The sequence below is a fragment of the Eucyclogobius newberryi genome, unplaced genomic scaffold (assembly GCF_026437365.1).
Source record: "Eucyclogobius newberryi isolate DKJ021-1_F unplaced genomic scaffold, fEucNew1.0.hap1 SCAF_10, whole genome shotgun sequence".
In the NCBI taxonomy this organism is placed as follows: domain Eukaryota; kingdom Metazoa; phylum Chordata; class Actinopteri; order Gobiiformes; family Gobiidae; genus Eucyclogobius; species Eucyclogobius newberryi.
The window spans coordinates 21868594-21889244 of record NW_027315724.1 but is presented as its reverse complement, the minus strand read 5'-3'; the positions used below and the strand labels follow the sequence as shown (position 1 = coordinate 21889244).

General features: G+C 39.9%; 1 protein-coding gene across 3 annotated transcripts in view; it reads right to left on the bottom strand.

Moving 5' to 3' along the window:
* mcamb (melanoma cell adhesion molecule b) overlaps positions 1-20651 on the bottom strand; it is a 33074-nt gene that overhangs the window by 2267 nt on the left and 10156 nt on the right. The window contains exons 2-14 of one of the 3 annotated variants that reach the window (XM_072462929.1): positions 7956-8080; positions 7634-7865; positions 7489-7559; positions 7188-7275; positions 6932-7114; positions 6736-6866; positions 6525-6657; positions 6325-6440; positions 3372-3513; positions 3167-3294; positions 2263-2404; positions 1296-1418; positions 59-100 (exon numbers count right to left, since the gene is read on the bottom strand). In XM_072462929.1, the coding sequence (XP_072319030.1) occupies positions 59-100; positions 1296-1418; positions 2263-2404; positions 3167-3294; positions 3372-3513; positions 6325-6440; positions 6525-6657; positions 6736-6866; positions 6932-7114; positions 7188-7275; positions 7489-7559; positions 7634-7865; positions 7956-8080 (1656 nt within the window). The remainder of the gene's footprint in view (positions 1-58; positions 101-1295; positions 1419-2262; positions 2405-3166; positions 3295-3371; positions 3514-6324; positions 6441-6524; positions 6658-6735; positions 6867-6931; positions 7115-7187; positions 7276-7488; positions 7560-7633; positions 7866-7955; positions 8081-20651) is intronic. The other 2 variants (XM_072462937.1, XM_072462944.1) reach the window with 2 other exon arrangements.

The window sequence follows — 20651 nt, the reverse complement described above, 5'->3', positions numbered from 1 at the left end:
AGAGAGAGAGGTATCTGTGAAAACGCAGGAGCAGGGCCATTTCTGCAACGTTACAAACCTTTCTTGACTTTCTTTGGAGGAATAGCTGTTTCTGGTTTGACTGAGAAAAACCACACGAGAACAGTAAGCAGTGGGTACTTTTAGGTAGGTATTAATGGGCAATTCAATAAAACCTAGTGTGATGAAGGGAAGCGTGATGTCTAAATTGAAGCTTTTGAACTACAATGCTTTGAAAGTGTTATTTTCATTTTGGATTATGTTTCTGAATTACAAAACGACACGAGACAGAGAGTGTACCAGACATGGCAGCCGCGTAATACAAGTCAGCAGACCAACACAAGATCAGCTGCCTCTACACGGACTGACGCTGTGTGTACGTGTAACTGGGCTGCTATACTTAGAGGCACTTTTACTATAAGGTATGTCAGGTATAAGATTATGCCAAATGTCACAATGTGTGGAGCAAAATCCTGAGTAACAGAGTTCGAAATGGGATTTTCTTAACGATGTGGGCAGGTTTTTATCACATTGTGGGGACTAAAATCTGTATTCACACTCACACTCATGGGGAATTGTCTCAAAAATGTTGGTCTCCATGATATAAATATTCTAGATCAATAACAAGGTTTAAAGTTCATAAATTGATATAAATAGGTTAACGTATGAGTTGAGGTTAAAGTGCATATGAGATTTTTGTTGTTGTATTTGTACCTGTTGTAAATATAAATGATGTTTTACGCCAATTAAGTAGATATTTGTGGCGGGAAGTTGAAAAATCGGTAGAAAATGACAGGAGTGACATCACACAAGGGATATGCAAAAACGTTTTTAATATTACTAAACATTATTTTGTTACAAAATAAAGGTGCTCTCATATATATTTATTTGTCAAATAAAAAAGTGACATTGGATGATTTTTGTCACAGTGGTTGCTGGGTAATTTCCTAGTGTGATGTCATCAATTACAAACAGGAAGTGAAAATATAAACCTAAAAAGTTGCTATTCTGGGATAAAATTTGTACATTTTTAAACTAAATTCAGAAATATATTTATCTTTAGTGCATTTTAGTTCAATGAGTGGTCCAACCTGTCAGAGGCACTTTAAAGGAAATTTTGGTTTGAAGTATTATTGACACTGTTGAATAGAAAAGTTTCAGTCAAGTAGTTTATTATGTTGACCTAGTTTGATAACGTCACATTTATAATGCACATCTACCTGCAATATCTGTGCAAAATATAAATATTTTTAGCCGTTCTTCTTTATAAAGGGGTCTGCCGTAAACTGTGATCTTACCTGGAGAACGAGTGGTGACTGGGGTGGTGGTGGTGCTTATGGTGGAGCTTATGGTGGAGCTTATGGTGGAGCTTATGGTGGAGCTTATGGTGGGGCTAGTGGTTTCGGATGTGGTGTGTATGACTGAAAACAGGTAAAGACACAGATGGGACCAAACTCACAGTTAAACACGGGGGGACAGAGGATAGCCACACAACTGTACAGCAGGAAACACACAACAATAACAACAATAACAACAGACAACGGTAACTTTAGGAGCACATTTCAAGAAGCAGGTGGAGTCCAATGCATTCTCTGGAAGGCAAAGCACAGTACTATTATTCTATCTAGTCACATGAGTTAAATATATATATATATATATATATATATTTTTTTTTTTTTTAAGCTATAGTTATTCATTTTCTTTAATTATTATAATAAAATGAATTTCAAAAATAAAAAAACAATAAACTACTAGTAGGGATGTCACAATATAACATTTTAGTGTTATTATTATTATTTCTTTCATTCCCTTTGTATAAAAATATGAACTCTTCCTCAAGTTTGTGACCAGCTTAAGGAAATTGAACTCTCTAAATGCCAAAATTAAGCTAATGTGCCAGTTTAGAAGTATTTTTCTGACTATAGATTGAATTATAAATACTCAATTTTGCTTGTAACATTGTCACAATTATTATATTTAGGTCTAACGATTACATAGAGACTTGAATAATCCCGATTATCAATTAGCACAATAATCTTGTCATCTCTACCCACGAGACGGGTTGTGCTAAACCTGGACTACGCCAAACCTGCTCAGCAAAGTGGGCCCTTTGACGAAAAAAATCACAATCACAATTAGATGTTTTTTCCCACAACACAGAGTCGGAGAATACACAGAGTTGTACCAAACCGGGCCTATGAGGACCAACACTGCACACAAGATGACACGGTGCACACACTGGACGGGAGCGAAGAAGGAACTCACTGGCTTTGATGCTGAAGGCCATCGAGTCCTCGCCTAACGAGTTGGAGGCGTTGCAGAAGACGATGAGGTCGCCCGTTACCTTGACACTGGTCGTGCTGCGGACCCCGTCGTCGGTCTCTGTTTCTGAAGCCGTGGGCAGCACCTTTAGAGGAAACACGAGGGTTTGGACAATGTAAGGACCAATTAAAGAGTGGCCAATCAATCCTACTTTTCACTTATCCCATTTCACGCTCGCATCTGTCCTGTCTAATAATGGTCAGGAAAAAAACACTCTGATGATAAATTTGATGCATAGTTACATATGTTTTTATGTGTGTTTATGAGTGTTTATTTTACCATTATTATTAGTATTATCTTGTCTTACGCTAGCTGTTTTTATTTTATCTTTATTTTCCCCCTCCATTCCTTATTAAGAAATGATAGGTTCTGTCTATAGGAGTTTTTGTTTATAAGAGTTCTTCTATTAAGAGTATTTTTTTAAACTTCCTAGAAGTTATCTGTCCTTTTCCTCTGTATCTGCAACAATGAAATTTCCCCATGTGTGGACAATAAAGGAATATCTTATCTTATATTACAATAAATATGTCAATTAATTGTCTCTTTCATTTCCGGAGAACAGATGAGTTCAATAAACACTGAAAAAGTTATTGATTTTAATAGCTTTGGCGTATAAATAACGTCAAGCTACAGAAGCTACTGAAACCAGATATTTATTTTCTTTCTATTTCTTTTCAAATCTTATATTTGTTGTTTTATAGAGTAGAAAACAAAATGAAAAAAGAACAGAACAAGACACGGAGAGCAAGTCTGTAAAAAATCAGTATCTGTTCCAATTGTCCTAAGCTTTTTATTCTTTCTTTTTCTCTCAATTTAACGATGACCTTCTCCCCAAAAGGCGAGATACCTTTCCCTCTGATGTGGACCAGGTGACAGTGGGATAAGGATATCCCTGGACATAGCAGCTGAGGTCCACTGTCCTGTCCACGCTCTCCTCCATCTCAGCGCTGTGTGGAACCTGGATCACCGGTTGACCTAAATGGACAGAGTAGCATTCAGAAATGTCTCTCTACTTTAAACTCTGCAGTATTCTCATGTGCACTATGTCCCACCCTGAACGTAAACTCGCAGCGCCCCACTCTTCTCCAGAGCCTCCACCTCCAGCGCAGTCACGACACACACATAAGTCCCAGCTGTGCCAAATACAGCGTCCTTCAGGGCCAAAGTGTGGCCTGTCCCAACCTCCTCACCGTCCTACACAACAAACACATCACACACAAAGAAAATGGGACAGTTTATTAATCACATAAATAATGACTGATGAGTGGGTCATTGTATATGTGTATGCCGCTAATGACATCATTCATTTTATCGACCGGTTTTAATGTAGTGTCTGTTTTACTCATTAGGCCTCTCCTTTTGTGTGGAAGACTTATTAGAATAACTGAATAATATCCAAAAAGTAATTTGTAAATTAGTCTTCAGCTTACTGCAAAAATGTATCACATTTTGTTATCTCCAGTGTGTCCTGTACTTGTCATGATATAGAGTTATAGAGTAAGTATTGCACCAGTGTGTCCTGTACTTGTCATGATATAGAGTTATAGAATACGTATTGCACCAGTGTGTCCTGTACTTGTCATGATATAGAGTTATAGAGTAAGTATTGCACCAGTGTGTCCTGTACTTGTCATGATATAGAGTTATAGAGTACATATTGCACCAGTGTGTCCTGTACTTGTCATGATATAGAGTTATAGAATACGTATTGCACCAGTGTGTCCTGTACTTGTCATGATATAGAGTTATAGAGTAAGTATTGCACCAGTGTGTCCTGTACCTGTCACAATATAGAGTTATAGAGTATGTATTGCACCAGTGTGTCCTGTACTTGTCATGATATAGAGTTATAGAGTACGTATTGCACCAGTGTGTCCTGTACTTGTCATGATATAGAGTTATAGAGTAAGTATTGCACCAGTGTGTCCTGTACTTGTCACGATATAGAGTTATAGAATACGTATTGCACCAGTGTGTCCTGTACTTGTCATGATATAGAGTTATAGAATACGTATTGCACCAGTGTGTCCTGTACTTGTCATGATATAGAGTTATAGAGTATGTATTGCACCAGTGTCCTGTACTTGTCATGATATAGAGTTATAGAGTATGTATTGCACCAGTGTGTCCTGTACTTGTCATGATATAGAGTTATAGAGTAAGTATTGCACCAGTGTGTCCTGTACTTGTCATGATATAGAGTTATAGAGTACGTATTGCACCAGTGTGTCCTGTACTTGTCATGATATAGAGTTATAGAGTACGTATTGCACCAGTGTGTCCTGTACTTGTCATGATATAGAGTTATAGAATACGTATTGCACCAGTGTGTCCTGTACTTGTCATGATATAGAGTTATAGAGTATGTATTGCACCAGTGTCCTGTACTTGTCATGATATAGAGTTATAGAGTATGTATTGCACCAGTGTGTCCTGTACTTGTCATGATATAGAGTTATAGAGTAAGTATTGCACCAGTGTGTCCTGTACTTGTCATGATATAGAGTTATAGAGTAAGTATTGCACCAGTGTGTCCTGTACTTGTCATGATATAGAGTTATAGAGTAAGTATTGCACCAGTGTGTCCTGTACTTGTCATGATATAGAGTTATAGAGTATGTATTGCACCAGTGTCCTGTACTTGTCATGATATAGAGTTATAGAGTATGTATTGCACCAGTGTGTCCTGTACTTGTCATGATATAGAGTTATAGAGTAAGTATTGCACCAGTGTGTCCTGTACTTGTCATGATATAGAGTTATAGAGTACGTATTGCACCAGTGTGTCCTGTACTTGTCATGATATAGAGTTATAGAGTACGTATTGCACCAGTGTGTCCTGTACTTGTCATGATATAGAGTTATAGAGTAAGTATTGCACCAGTGTGTCCTGTACTTGTCATGATATAGAGTTATAGAGTACGTATTGCACCAGTGTGTCCTGTACTTGTCATGGTATAGAGTTATAGAATACGTATTGCACCAGTGTGTCCTGTACTTGTCATGATATAGAGTTATAGAGTATGTATTGCACCAGTGTCCTGTACTTGTCATGATATAGAGTTATAGAGTATGTATTGCACCAGTGTGTCCTGTACTTGTCATGATATAGAGTTATAGAGTAAGTATTGCACCAGTGTGTCCTGTACTTGTCATGATATAGAGTTATAGAGTAAGTATTGCACCAGTGTGTCCTGTACTTGTCATGATATAGAGTTATAGAGTAAGTATTGCACCAGTGTGTCCTGTACTTGTCATGATATAGAGTTATAGAGTACGTATTGCACCAGTGTGTCCTGTACTTGTCATGATATAGAGTTATAGAGTACGTATTGCACCAGTGTGTCCTGTACTTGTCATGATATAGAGTTATAGAGTACGTATTGCACCAGTGTGTCCTGTACTTGTCATGATATAGAGTTATAGAGTATGTATTGCACCAGTGTCCTGTACTTGTCATGATATAGAGTTATAGAGTATGTATTGCACCAGTGTGTCCTGTACTTGTCATGATATAGAGTTATAGAGTAAGTATTGCACCAGTGTGTCCTGTACTTGTCATGATATAGAGTTATAGAGTAAGTATTGCACCAGTGTGTCCTGTACTTGTCATGATATAGAGTTATAGAGTACGTATTGCACCAGTGTGTCCTGTACTTGTCATGATATAGAGTTATAGAGAAAGTATTGCACCAGTGTGTCCTGTACCTGTCACGATATAGAGTTATAGAGTAAGTATTGCACCAGTGTGTCCTGTACTTGTCATGATATAGAGTTATAGAGTAAGTATTGCACCAGTGTGTCCTGTACTTGTCATGATATAGAGTTATAGAGTACGTATTGCACCAGTGTGTCCTGTACTTGTCATGATATAGAGTTATAGAGAAAGTATTGCACCAGTGTGTCCTGTACCTGTCACGATATAGAGTTATAGAGTAAGTATTGCACCAGTGTGTCCTGTACTTGTCATGATATAGAGTTATAGAGTACGTATTGGAGTGTGACCTTAAACCAGGCGGTTTGCGTGGGCAGAGAGGACAGGGCGTTGCATGTCGCCTGCCTTTCTTCTCCTTGGGGCACTTCAATGATTTTCCCAGGCATAAGCACAACATCCTCTAAATCTGAACACAACAGGAAGTAGAAATTAAAATATGTCTACAATGCAGTCACTCCCTACGCATTATTCATCCAAAGATGTTACTTACAGTTGACAAATAATGTAATGTTTTCAGTGATTTCATTAAAGCTTTCCATGTCCAGAGCAGTGCAGATGAACTCCCCAGAGTTCAGGCGGGTGACGTTTTCAACCATTAATTTGTTAGTACTTGTTGATAAATCCTTCAGAAAAACACATATTTTAAGTCATCTGGGCCATGATCATTTTGTCAGTACATGAATATTTGAGCTTTTTATTACCTCTCCATTGCTTATAGAGAATTCGGTGAATGGATTACTGCCATCACCAGAACAGTGGATCTCCACTGTGTCGCCCTCCTTGATTTTACCTTTTGGTGACTCTACCCACACTTTCACTGCTGTATGTGGATCTAAAATGTAACAGGAAAAGGTTATGATTGTTTTTCCACACATACAAAGAGAGTCTTTAACTCACAGTACACAGTGATGTTGATGGGGCTGGTCTCCACCATCATAGTCTCCTTCCACGGAGCAAAGTACGTAATCTCACAATAGAAGAGAGCATCAGCGTCCTCTTTCACAACCTTCATGGATAATTCACTTTTGACTGAGTACAGTCCATTGGATTCAATCGTGATGCTAGGCACAACATTCACCTCTGGGAAAAACAGAACACTTTTAAGCATTATAAGGTAACCATAGTTACAAATGCCTTTACTCAAGTGCATTACCGTCACGAATGCTGCGTACTGGTGTGGCGTTTTTGTACCATGTGATATTTGGCCTAGGGTAGCCATTTTTAACTTCACAGGTCCCAATCTGAAAGAAAATAAGATCATAGTTTTGATCACATTTACATTCAGTATTGTTCCCCTCATCATTGAGCAGGTTATACATCTGCTAGATGTGTCTGGTGCAAGCAATATTAAGTGCCTTGCCCAACGACACAATTAAAGTATGCATTTTGGGGTCGGTTCAAACTGACAACTCTTTGATCTCCTCGAGTCTCACACACATGAAGTAGATAGTTACTTTAGCTAGATCCTCCTCCTGGACTGAGATCCCTTGTTGTACTCCTACAATGGTGGCTGCGTCTGGGGTTCCTGTGTGAACAATCAGTATTCGATGATCAGTTACGTGTAATACAGTCAAAACCTAATCATGGAGAGACACCTACGAAACACTCTGAGCTTGGTCCTCCCCTCAGCTGTGCCGTCAGTGAGACTTTTGACGATGCAGATGAATTCCAGTTCGTCCTTCAGCAGGACGTCGTCGATAGTTAGCACCACGACTCCCGTGGCTCCGGTGCCGTTCACACTGATCCTGTCGGAGAAGGGCGTTCCTTTCTCTGCGTAGCTCATGCCACTCTCCAGGTAGTAGATCCTCTGCTTCTCTCCTGACCTCAGCACCTGGGCCACGACACGGCAGCGGTCAGATTCACAGGCACTCACTGTTAAATATCTGCTAAATGTGTTGTTAATGCGTGTGATGGAACGCACATAAAACCACTGTATGATTGTTCCTCCGACTCCGTCTTCTGAGTTGTACGTGCAGGTGATCTGTGCAGTGTCTCCCAGCATTACGTCCACTCTGTCCTCCATGTTCACCTCCGGAACGGCCCATGCTGCAACAGAGACGTGTATTCAGATATATATCCATGGGTTTCAGAATGATGACAAATTAGGACTGTATCAACTGACTATTTTGCCTTTCGAATGTTGCATATTACAGGAATAAACAAGCAAACAATAGAACTTTACTAACTAAAATATAAACATACTCTACGATGGTAGAACATTTAAGCCAGAATTTGGGGGAGTTGTCCGTTGTCACACTCCTTTTGGCAAAGATGAACCCGTGCAGCATAGATTATGTGTCACAGGGAAGACGATCTGCTCTGAGAGGAATGAGCAGCCCACCCATGTCCACATTAGTGAGCAGCATTCCTCTACAGCACCCTCACACAGGAAGAAAGGCTCAATTTACAGCAGTATAGAAGGCCCACTGTTCCTCTCCATGCATCTCCCTCCCTACAGAGTTTGAACTTATGACGCATCCCCAAAGTACTTCTTACTATGCCTGGTTACTTCTTACAGCCGTGTGGTGTCGCTGGACAATACAAGCCGTTTCCTGTTTCCTGGTTTTGTGGTGCTGTCTGAGGCACGATGTGACTCATTTCATTCATTTACACTGGGGAAATTAGCGCAAAGTGTTAATATACTAATACAGCACAATGATTGTGTGTCCTGCATTGACCTTAATGAATGTGTGTCCTGCACTGACCCTTTCCTCAAGGACTGCAGATAAATATGCATTATTTCTCCACAAAAGACTTTCGATTTTGATCCAAAAAATGCATAATTAAATAATAATTCATAAGCTAATGTGCCAGCCAGGGAATTGAATTAATGTTTAGCTTGAGTGAGTTCTTTATCATTGTGAGATCTTTAGTTACTGCGTGGTACTACCAGTAGTACTGCGTGGTACTACTGGGCAGGCTGCATCTGATGGCACGTAGGGCTCTCTGGACATTGAGTATTTGTTTTATTTAGAGACAGTTCAATTCATGTTTTTGTCTTCTTTTGAGTTAATCCTTATATAGAACTACTTCATCTATGGTTTAGTTCCATTTTAGACCATGTTTAGTCCTAACTTAGACCTGATAAAGTCTGGGTTTAGATCTGTTGGCACTTGTAAAGCCAAATATTGTACAACGTAATACTTATACAGTATTAATCCTTGAACTAGAAGAAGAGCACTTGACCATTGCAAAAAGAGGAATAGTTGAACATCGAGTATATTATTTAGAGTAAAAAATGCTACAAAAAGAGCTGATTAAAAATAAAAATGACAGATGAAGCCTGCGTAAATTCAGCCTGGAAGACCTAACTCCACCCATCTACATCAAGGCCACCTGCTCCCCAGCTCAACCAACGCACCCAGTCCGGCCTGTCCGACTGTGAGAGTTCAGATCTCTCCTTCACCGCGGAACTCCTCCAGGTTTCTACTTTTTCCCATGGAGGTTTTTGTAGTTTTTCCTGGCCGAGAAGGAGGGTCTAAGGACAGAAGGAGGGTCTTAGGACAGGGGATTCCCGGTACATCGCCCCTCATCTTCAATCAGCGCACCCAAGTTACTCCTCCCCGTGGCACGTCGCACCTCTGCTCCCATCAGCACACAGCCGGTCCCATATTAACCCTCACTCAGTTGGCTCGGCCGCTTTAGACCGCACTGCGACCCACCACCTCCCCTCCTCCACCTCTGCATCCCTCTCATCCTAATCATCTACCCTCTCACCATATCTACCACCACCAGTCTCCAGGCCCCGGGGGAGACATCTAATACAAATAGATCATGGAGTGCCCATGATCACAATGTCTTCCGCCGGGGTCTGAGCGCCAAATAACCCATGTAATAAAGCTTGCTAAACAGTCCTTTCTGTGTCGTCTGAGTCTCTCCAGGGTGAAATAAACTTCAACTGAGTTCACATATTTCTGTTGGATTGACATAATATCATCTGACTATTATTATCAGTATACTCCAAAAACATACCGTATTTTCCAAACTTTAAGCCGCACCTTCTTCATATTTTTGGCCAGGGTGCGACTTATACTTATATTCATACTCCGGAGCGACTTAAATGTGATATTATTTGTTATTTTCACACCGCATTTCATACTCCAGTGCAACTTGTATATGTTTTTTCCTTCTCTATTATGCATTTTTTGGCTGGTCCGACTTATAGTCCGGAAAATACGCTAGTGAGATCAACTCACATCTTCAAACCTACGTTTTTTTAATATTAACTTACGTGTCAAACCCCCACTTTAACCCAGGACTGACATTTAACATTGAACCTTGCCCTGGATTTGCTCATCTCAGCCTCTTGTTCTGACTCTGGGCCCATCTCTGCTTTGCTGCTGTTGTTTACCCCCTGCATAATGGAAGCACAGAGGCTTTCCTGTTAAAGAAATCCAATTAGTCTCTCTAACATTCACATTTCCTGGCCATTAGCAATGATGAAGGACAATGCTGAGGCGCCCAACCCCTCCCCCAACTGACAGCTCACCTATAGGACACAACAGCAGTTTAAAAAGTAGCTGCTTTGTTTGGGTGTGTTTGATTTATATTGAAAGTGGCACACAGAGGCTCAGGAGGACCGGAGTCAGATAGGATTAGTAATATGAACACTGTTTGGTGCGTAGACTGTATCAATACGAGAGGCTCTTATTACAAGGCCGACATCGATCACTGCTGATTATGAGACATCGCGTAGTCTCTGCATATTATATAATAGCTCTGAATCAAAGCTGACAGAGCCTCGTCTTGACAGTGATGCAAAACAGACAGAGCAACTGAAACAGAATGACCATGCAACATTTTGACTGGCGTTCGTGCAAGCAAAATGACTCTGGCTGTGTGGTTACATGACTATTCAAATAATATGTAAACAGCAAAATATTCGGATTTCTTTCTGATCATAGATCCTCTGATTATTCACATCAGATTTTGTTGTTTGTCATTTAAATAATCCAGAAATCAGTTAATTTTGGTCAGATTTTGGTGTGCATGTGCATTGTCTCATCTATCTTGTAAAAAAAAAAAAATAATAATACATTTGATTCACCCAAAATGTTTCACACATATGGTATTGGGAAAAAATGTATATATTGAGGCACATGAAGCAAGTCATTATGTCTTGTGCCAGCGCCAAAACCTGACAAACTATTATGCAAAAAACAAGTTAATTAATTTTAACAGGCTCAGCACCTGCAGGATTCTATGGCAATAGAGATCTAAAACCATGCTTTATGATAAATACGTTTTATGCCATAATGTAATTTAAATGGAAACAAACGTTTGTGCAAGCCCACTCACAGTAAGGACGCAAGTTTCCTGTCGTGAGGCTCACTATTTCAGCTCTTTATGTATTACTGGCAGCACCTCGTACAATGACGGTCTTGAATGTGCACTGAGAAAAAACCTGAACAACTTTTTTGAATGTACCAGTAAATGATACTGCATACACATCAAATATAGTAACAAAGTCTACCCCTGTAAGTATCACAGCATCCATGACTATGACCAATTAACATAAAAGTCCACAAAACATATATCGAATATCCAGATAAATCAGTTAAGTTAAAAATAATTTGCCTCTGAAACATGAATGTAATCAGAATGTGGGTCACATCTCAATTACAGCAGATAACAGAGATTCAAAGAGTCTGTCAGCCGCGCTAGCTCGTCCCAAAGGCTGAAATAAACATCTTTATTCTGCCTCATCCCCCAAATCCCCGCTCATCCCACGATAAGAGCGGATAGTATTCGGACAGCAGCGCAAAATGAGGCCCGCTTAAGATAACAAAGCCAAGGGGACTCAGATAGTATTATCAGGAGAGGAAGTCCGATCAAACTCATTGTGTCTTATGACAAACGCCTCGAAATTATGCACGGAGCAGAGTCTAGACAAAGCCAACACAACTGTGACTATAGATATCACAAAGTATCCTGTAAGAATGACTAACCAGGCCTTTGTAATCAGATTGTAATTCTCTGAGAACACAATTCCTTTACTCCTGAATACTGCGCTGACATAAGTACAAGCTTTGACCACTCTTTGCACTGTAAATAAGTCTTCAAATCACAAAAGGTTTATGTTGACAAAATTAATTGTTTTGTCTTTGTGTTTCTTGCAGTAATTTTTGTGATTTACCCTTCAAAAATAGAAAGTTTTGAGAATTTACTGTTTTCTCCTTCCAGTTAAAGTGACTTCAGATGTTCAAATGTTACTGTAAATCCACCTATTTTACTTTTACAATTACTCTTATTTGAGAAGTCATTTCCCCCAAATACCATTACATGTTTTACTCTTACCTAATAAAAAACACTATTTATACTTTTACTTTAGTATCATTTTGAGGTAACAGTACTTGTATTTGAGTACAATTTCTGACTACCCATTTTTTTTTGGATTGTTTGACTCTTCCATTTTTAAACAAAGAGCAATGATAAGCAGACATAAGCCCGCATCGGTTTACATCTTAAATCATGGGTGTTTATTTACTTTACGGCCGCAGCGCACGCCGGCCCGACACGCCAGGCCTCTCTGTGACAGCCCGAGCAGACGTATGGGGGGTGGCGTGCCGCCGTTCAAAGCCTGGAATCCGTTTGGACTTTGTGGACATGGGCATAAATGGCACGGTGCGTTCCATGTGTTTTGGCAGCAGGCCCAGACCACAGGTGGCTTTATCTGTAGAGGATGTGCAAGCCCTGAATTTAGAGCAGATCATCATACTTATGTTTTCATTTTCAAGAGATTATCCTGTTAGGATGAGGGGGTAACTATGGAGGCGATCGGGCTGTGTTTACTGCGCTGTCTGGACATTTGTCAGAGGCTAGAATAACATGTGTAGAAAGAGTAACGTGAGATCAAGATGTATCATTCGAAAACAAAGCATGGCCAACGAAAAACACGTTCATCCCAGTTAGGTTTATTCAGTATATTTTGTAAGAATTTGCCGCACTTCCTTGTGTTTCTTTTTCATTTTGAGAAACAGTGACATTGACAAACATTCCAATAACATTTCAATAACTCAAGGCTTTAAAACCTTAAGTTCATCTCAGTGTGGTCAGCGGATGTGCATATCTACAATTGGGGATAAAGCAATCTAGAATGTTCAGTTCCCAAAGAGATATCGACACTTGGAGATATGTTAAATTAGAATATCGAGTACATTTTCTAAAATCAAAACTTTTTACAATGACCTTTTACAGAAAGAACCAGACACATCTAGTGTAATCTCCCTAACATAATTATAAAGTGATATTGTTGCACTTTTGTGGTTGATTTAAAGTCCATTCACATACTTGAACCTTTACATTTACATTTACAGGCACATTCTAGCACAGCCACTATTATAATATCTTCCAAAATATATCTAAATATTATTTTTTGTCAATATTGCCCACCCCATCTGTAGTATCTGCAGATCAGTATAGAAAAATAGGGCCTAGATTCAGTACATGATCCATTACATTTTCCAGTATTTGCACAAATATAAATACTGATATCTGTATCGGTGCATCTCATATAATATTCATTCATGGGGATCTTCAAATACCACTCTTTCCTATGCTATGTTGCTATGACTTTGTAGAGACAGACAAATCCAAAACATAACAAAACTGAAGAGTGAGAGTTGAGAAAAAAACTCTCATTAGTTCTAAAAATAAAAGTGAAGACTGGGTAAACATACTGTCACAATGTATTACTCTTACTTGTTTTACTTACATCTTAAATGCTTATTACTTCAGGTGCTGCCGTGTCAGTCCCTCTCAATAAATCCATTGTGCTGGTCTGTATAGATAATTCAATTCGGTCAACTACAGTGACATGTGGCACAGAATCAGGTGACGACTCTATGCGGTCACTGGGAGTCTTTGGCTGCCTGTTTTTGCAGCTGAAACAGAGTTATTATGAGAAGTAAAGGGGAATCAGTGATTGGGATTACAACATGCAGCCATGTAATCACAGTCATCATATTGATTATCATAATGTGATGGTATAGCAGCCTATTATTCCATTTTTCACATTTCAATGTACTTCTTACTAGCAGAAATTCAACAAGAAGATTGGATTCACCAAACTTGGATCAGTGTCAAAGTAACAGTATGTTTAGTCACTTGTATTAGTCCATGGAAATAGTAAGTTAAAAGCTAACTTCTGAATATTCTCCATGGAGATAGATTACTTTTACCCCATAGTGTTGAATATTAAAGCCAAAGGAACATTTTCATGGAACAAGCAGGTGGAAGCTCCGCCAGGCCAGTTACAAGTCAGGTTTGTGGAAATGCAAGCCCACTCACAGTAAATATATATCTTATTTTAGTCTATTTTTGGGGAAAAAGGTTACGTATGGGGCTTTAAGTTCACAATCAGAATCAGAAAAGTTTTATTTCCAGTGAACAAAATCTACAAACTAGGAACTTGCCTTCGCGGTAAAGAGCAATATTAATAATGATAGTAATAATAATAGTAATGGTAAAAAAATATAGACTAAAATGTGCTAAATTAAGGACATACAAAATGAAATATGTATAAGGATCAAACAGTTCTACGTAATCAAACAGAAGGACCACATAATGTTACCTTTAACTTAGTCAAACCTTATGCTGGCATTAATCTTAATTATAACGATTTAACAAAGTGATTGAGAGTCCAAATCCATATGTGTCAGAAGAGAAAACAGTGAAAGAACTCAACATTAACGACGCAGATTTTTGAACCACCTAAAGTCACACAGACAGTAGCTAACCCTGAGAAGACACATCCATAGCTCTCGCTGGAGTCAGATCAAAGCAGACTATGACAGATGATCGCTGGGTTCAGATTCAAGCCAGACTTTTCACAAACCTGGATCGCCTGAACCGCTACGACTGTGAGCGGCTGGGAAGACTTCAGACTCGCAACCAGATCTACTGCCCAGACCAGGGAGGCTGACCTGAACCTGAGACACAACTCCTGCTCTAAACAGATTATCGCATGCTTTGCAAATGTCCAGAAACATAAGTAGCATGTGACACAGACTTCCTCCCCAGCGATCATTCATCTACATTTGCACCGCAGACTTTACAACTGCATTTAGGGTCCTAAAATACTAATGATGTTGTTTGCAATACAACACTTCCTTACTTCACGTGTTTCTTCTTTAGCAGTTTGATTCTAGTTTTATTAATATTTACATACCAAAGGACTTGTTTGATTTACTCCAGCTTTGTCATCTCAAGACCACCTTCGATTGAATATGTTAGGATAAGAATGTACTGTAAATTAAATATATCAAGGACCAGAATCAAATTCTTTTAAGGCTTCATTTAGAATGTAGAAGATACTGGATATATTGCAATTTCATATAAAAGTCATATAAACAAAAATCAGGTGTCTGTGGGCTATAAAAAAGTAAATGAGCCGGGGAATTAGCAAAAGCTCTCAAAACTATGATCCGACCATATATTTCACCCAAAGTGCACTGACAAGGCGGCTGCTTGGAGCTGTGGTCGCAAGGTCCCTCTGTTCAAAAAAGGGTGGGCCTGGGAACGCCGCGGGATCCCCCCAGAGGAGTTGGAGGAAGTGTCTGGGAAGAGGGACGTCCGGGAGTCCCTGCTTAGACAGCTGAAGAGGAAGTATGTATGCATAAAATAAGATAAGTAGAAAACTTTTATTTGTCTCCCAATGAGGACATTTCAGGATTGCAACGCAGAAAAAACTGAATAACTTCACAATTCACGCCCCAATCTCCACCTAATTCATTCCATGCCTTCTCCTTTCTGCTGTGGCCCACATACACCGTTTACAAGCCCAATAAAATAATTAGTTAACATATGAAAAGACATCATCGGCCAGTTAATCGACTTAATGGCTAAAGGCTCAGAGGCCTAGGTCTTTGTTAGTTTGTGGATAGATGACTCTTAGCTCTAAAATATATATTGAACAATTATAAAATGATTACTTTCACTTTTCAATCAATGTGTATGTAACTGCAGTTCACATCTAATAAAATCCCTGCACCAAAGGTCAAGTGAGACGTTGTTCCAAAGCATGTTACATCTAACAATAACACGAGTTGGTTCTGCTTTGTTTGCTTACACAATGTGGGACAATTACAATTCACTGAGCGGCTGGCACCAGACACCATGGTAATACTCGACAAGGAGTGCGGCGTGCGCATGAGGGAAGAGAGGAGGATCATGGGAAAAACCACGGGTAATAGGTGCTAAGCAGAGTCATCAGTGTGGCGTTAACCTCAGAGAATACGGAGTGGAAAGGAAGAAGCAGACAGGCTGATATGGAGTAGGAAGTACTTAGCTCAGCGTGAGGTATTGTGAACTTTAGCCTTTATCGCACTGACCCCTCGATGGCACACTTCAGCGGTCAGCAAGAGACGGAAGGTTATCGAGCTCAGGATAACAAAGGTCATTCAAAAACTACTATTGTCATTTCATGTATACTTATCTATAACAAGTTATCTATAACTATTCATCTGCAATCCATGTGCCGTCGTGACACATATTCATGTGCAATTACTGTCGTGATCACATGCAGTGGTATTTATGTATTTATGTATTTATTTATATTTATTTTTTCCCCTCCATCCCTTGTTGGGTTTTGTCTATGGGAGTTTTTGTTTATAGGAGATCTTCTACTGAAAGTGTTTTTCAGACTTCCTATAAGTGATCTGTTCTTTTCCTCTGTATCTACCTGCGTTGCACCAATGAAATTTCCCCATGTGGGACAATAAAGGAATATCTTATCTTATCTTATCTTAAGTGTTGGCAAAATGAAAGTCTAAAAAAGGAAGAATTGGAAAAAAAAAGAAGGTAAATTAAGCAAAATTAAACATTACAAAAATACACAATATAATTACACTGCAGTGGAATAAAGTTGCTGACTTAGTGCTTACGAAACTTAAATTATTAAGCAATTTCCTTTTTGAGATTGCCATAACTGCTGAATGCTGTCTTGATTTGGAACAGCATAAATGTTACATTACCTTTAAAACCAAGATTTCAGAATTGTATGTAATTAAACTAAAGGAAGTGACTGCATTTGTGAATCAACAGTGACGTGGCAGAACACCCTGATTAATAAATTAATCATGAGTCATGTTTAACTTAACGTTCAAAAGTCAATAGAATTATCACAATATCTTCCCTAAAAATTATATATATGAAATAAATGAGGAATTTATCAGTGTCATATTTGACGTCATTTGCCCAGAGGACAGGTTCAGGCTCAATCGCTGCAGTGTGCTACCGTATGATTGGAACAACGGTCGCCTGTAAACATTGCACCGCTTCGAGTTTTCTCAACAAAGAATGGGATGTTCAGAAGAGACAGGAAAATACCCTGCTGTGTTACAAAAACGGAAATGAATCTTAAGGTTTTTGGGATCACATAATTGCATCCCAAGACACAGAAACTGCTTCTGGCCTAAACTGAGAAATATTTTGAGACTGAAAGAGGGTTATTTCTGCTCCTTTCATTCATTTCATTATTTAATCTCATATTTCTAATGTTTCTGTATCTCTTTGCTCGACCTTGGATCTGATCAGTGGCTTGCTCCGCACTCGGTTGAGAGAACTGGCTCTACAGCACCATTCAGAAATAGTATCTAGAAAGCGCTCAGTCCAGGGGAATTTCAGTTTAAAGTGTGAACCGAACAACACATGTGGGGTGTAGAGCCTCATAAATGACACTTCATTTTATGTGAGCCAAATAATGGTCAGGTTTTATGTGCACACTAAGATTTCTGAATAAATAAAACACACAGGGAAGATCCACTTTCAGTAAGGGAGCTTAGGTGATGTTTAATTGCTCTATGGAGACAAAGCGACAGACAGCGGCAGCTGCAGCCACCACAGTCAACTGCACATTCCCACGATGCCTGAGGGAAAAACAGGGTCAACATGTCGCATAGCGCTGTCGCACACTTTCCTAAGCAAACGCACAGACTCTCAACGATCTTCTGCATCATCCATTCAACATACCACAAGAATGAACGATTCACAAAAGGCAGAAGAGGCCGCAGTAGTCGACAAGAATGTAAATGCAGCGTAATGGAGAACGGACCACACAACGGGGACAAGACAGGAGGGGGGGGCATGATGTGAGGTTAGATTATCTTTCAGCGGACCACCTGTTGGAGAGATCAGGCTGGGAGGGAGCTGGCTTGATTCTCAGCACGACACACTCCACTCCAGGCTGTATTGGGGCTGCTGACTCACTGCAGGGAGAACAAAAGGACGGCTAAAACTCTGGTTGGCAAAGTGTCAGGGGCTAATGGTGAAAGCACTCAGATGGATTTAACACAGATTTGAAAAAAAAAGAAGTATTTATTAAGGAAATCGTGATACTTTGCAAGTCTATAGATATGAACGTCGCTGCCAAGGTTTAGTTTACAGAGATAGGGAGGAAGTTAGATAGACATTTTGGCATTGGCTGTTTTTGAATCGCTACATGGACAGGCTCCAGGTTATGTCTCAAAGCGGCTCAATGTTTACACTCATCACGCTCACTAAGATCTGCATCCCACACACCCCTGGACACACCCCGTACCCCTGGACACACCCCTGGACACACCCCGCACCCCTGGACACACCCCGTACCCCTGGACACACCCCTGGACACACCCCGCACCCCTGGACACACCCCGCACCCCTGGACACACCCCGTACCCCTGGACACACCCCGTACCCCTGGACACACCCCTGGACACACCCCGCACCCCTGGACACACCCCGTACCCCTGGACACACCCCGCACCCCTGGACACACCCCGTACCCCTGGACACACCCCGTACCCCTGGACACACCCCGTACCCCTGGACACACCCCGTACCCCTGGACACACCCTGTATCCGCACACAGAAAGGAGACCGGGCTTTCAGCAATTATGCACCACACCTCTGGAACAGTTTACCCCAAGACCTTAAATTAGCATCTTCAGCGATCTTTTTCAGACTTGCTTTTAACAGCTACTGAGCCTGTAAAAGGACTGGACTTTTATGCCACTTGTATCTTGTCTCTTGCCTGTGTGTTCCTTCTGTGGTTTTTGTTACTGTCTGTTGTTGTCTGCTGTTTAAATTATCTTTTAATCTCTGTCATTTTCATTGTGAAGCACTTTGGATTTTAAATGTTCTATACAAATAAGAATGACTTACTTACTTACTTACATTTAATCAATAAAGAAATTATGTATATGCCACAAAAAACAAGAAAAAGCATGAGGAATATTACTTGAAAGAAAGACCAGGGATGATTATGATTGGTGAGAGTGATGCACCGGAACAGGTCAGTTAAACAGACTTTGGAGGAAAGGGTGACACTAGAAGGACAAACAGATCCTGTATTCTGAGTTAATCTACAAAATCTATGGCATTCTTTTAGGTCTTTCTAAAGCGTGTCAGCTTACTTGACTGGTACGTATATGCAGCTACAACAATACTCGTGAGTTAGAGGGGACTGAATATGAATCAAACACCTCGTCACATGACTCAATCTTCATCCCCAGCGGAGCCACAGAAATAGTCTGTGATATAAACATTCAAAGGTTAAATTAGTCAGTTGAGGTGTGGCAAGGGAACCATGCAAATAGATGTCTAATGCTGTGAACTTGTATATATTTGTTATTGTTTATCTCTTATGTTACAGTTAATGATGTGTATATCAAATGGCTGTTAGATTCCATCCGTCACCATGGACACGTGTTTTAATGCTCACACTGCTATAGGCCGACTACTAAACCAACCTAATACACTGCATGTCGGGCATTTTTCTACTTATGTGTCTCAGGCAGATGATTCCTTCCTGATTTGAAGGATTTTAAGGACCTTTCCCCATTCAAAAGGTATAATATTTTCCTTTGGACTATCACTACACCCGTTAAAGCTGAGGCACCAGAGACTCTACTGTAATGTCGGTGTGAAATCTGCCCTTGTGCATGAGATTCTGCCAGAGAAACAACACCATACAAAACAAAAACAGATTTGTTAATAAGAACAACAAGTATTTTATCTTTTGCAAACCTGGAAGTAAGACCAGTAAGCAGTTTCACTTCCCTGTCTGAGAAAAACTGTTCTAAGCTCATGCACGTGCTTGAAAATTCATGCAAACAAATATTAAGAATGGGCCAAAGGGATTGAGAAAGCTATGGACACGTTTGATTTTGAGGTTTGAAATTAGAGGCCCTCGATTCAAAGCTAAACGTGTCTTGAAATCTGTACAGTGTAGGTGTCAACTTTAAGATTATGCTAGATGCACAAACCCCTGGAACAAATTCTCCTATCAAAATCTAACATGTTTTAGCGTGAACAACCAAAAAAGGGATGCATAATATTGAAAAGAGCATATCCTCAGCCTCAAGAGAACTGCTGCTGAAGTCCTAACAGATCCACAGGCCTAATTGCTGTCCGATAAGCTGCTCTTTGGTCTTTATTCAGCTCTTAAGACTCTGATAAAAAAAACTTGGCAACTGGTCCTCTTTGCTCAAACTTTCCACCCTCAGCTATTTTTGTCAGATCCTAGTATGTATTTTACTCACATATAAAATCAGGCATCGTTTTAGGCATGACATTTGACTTCTTCCCTAGTTCTTCCCATGACATAATACAAGGTGTGTCTATGTATATATATATT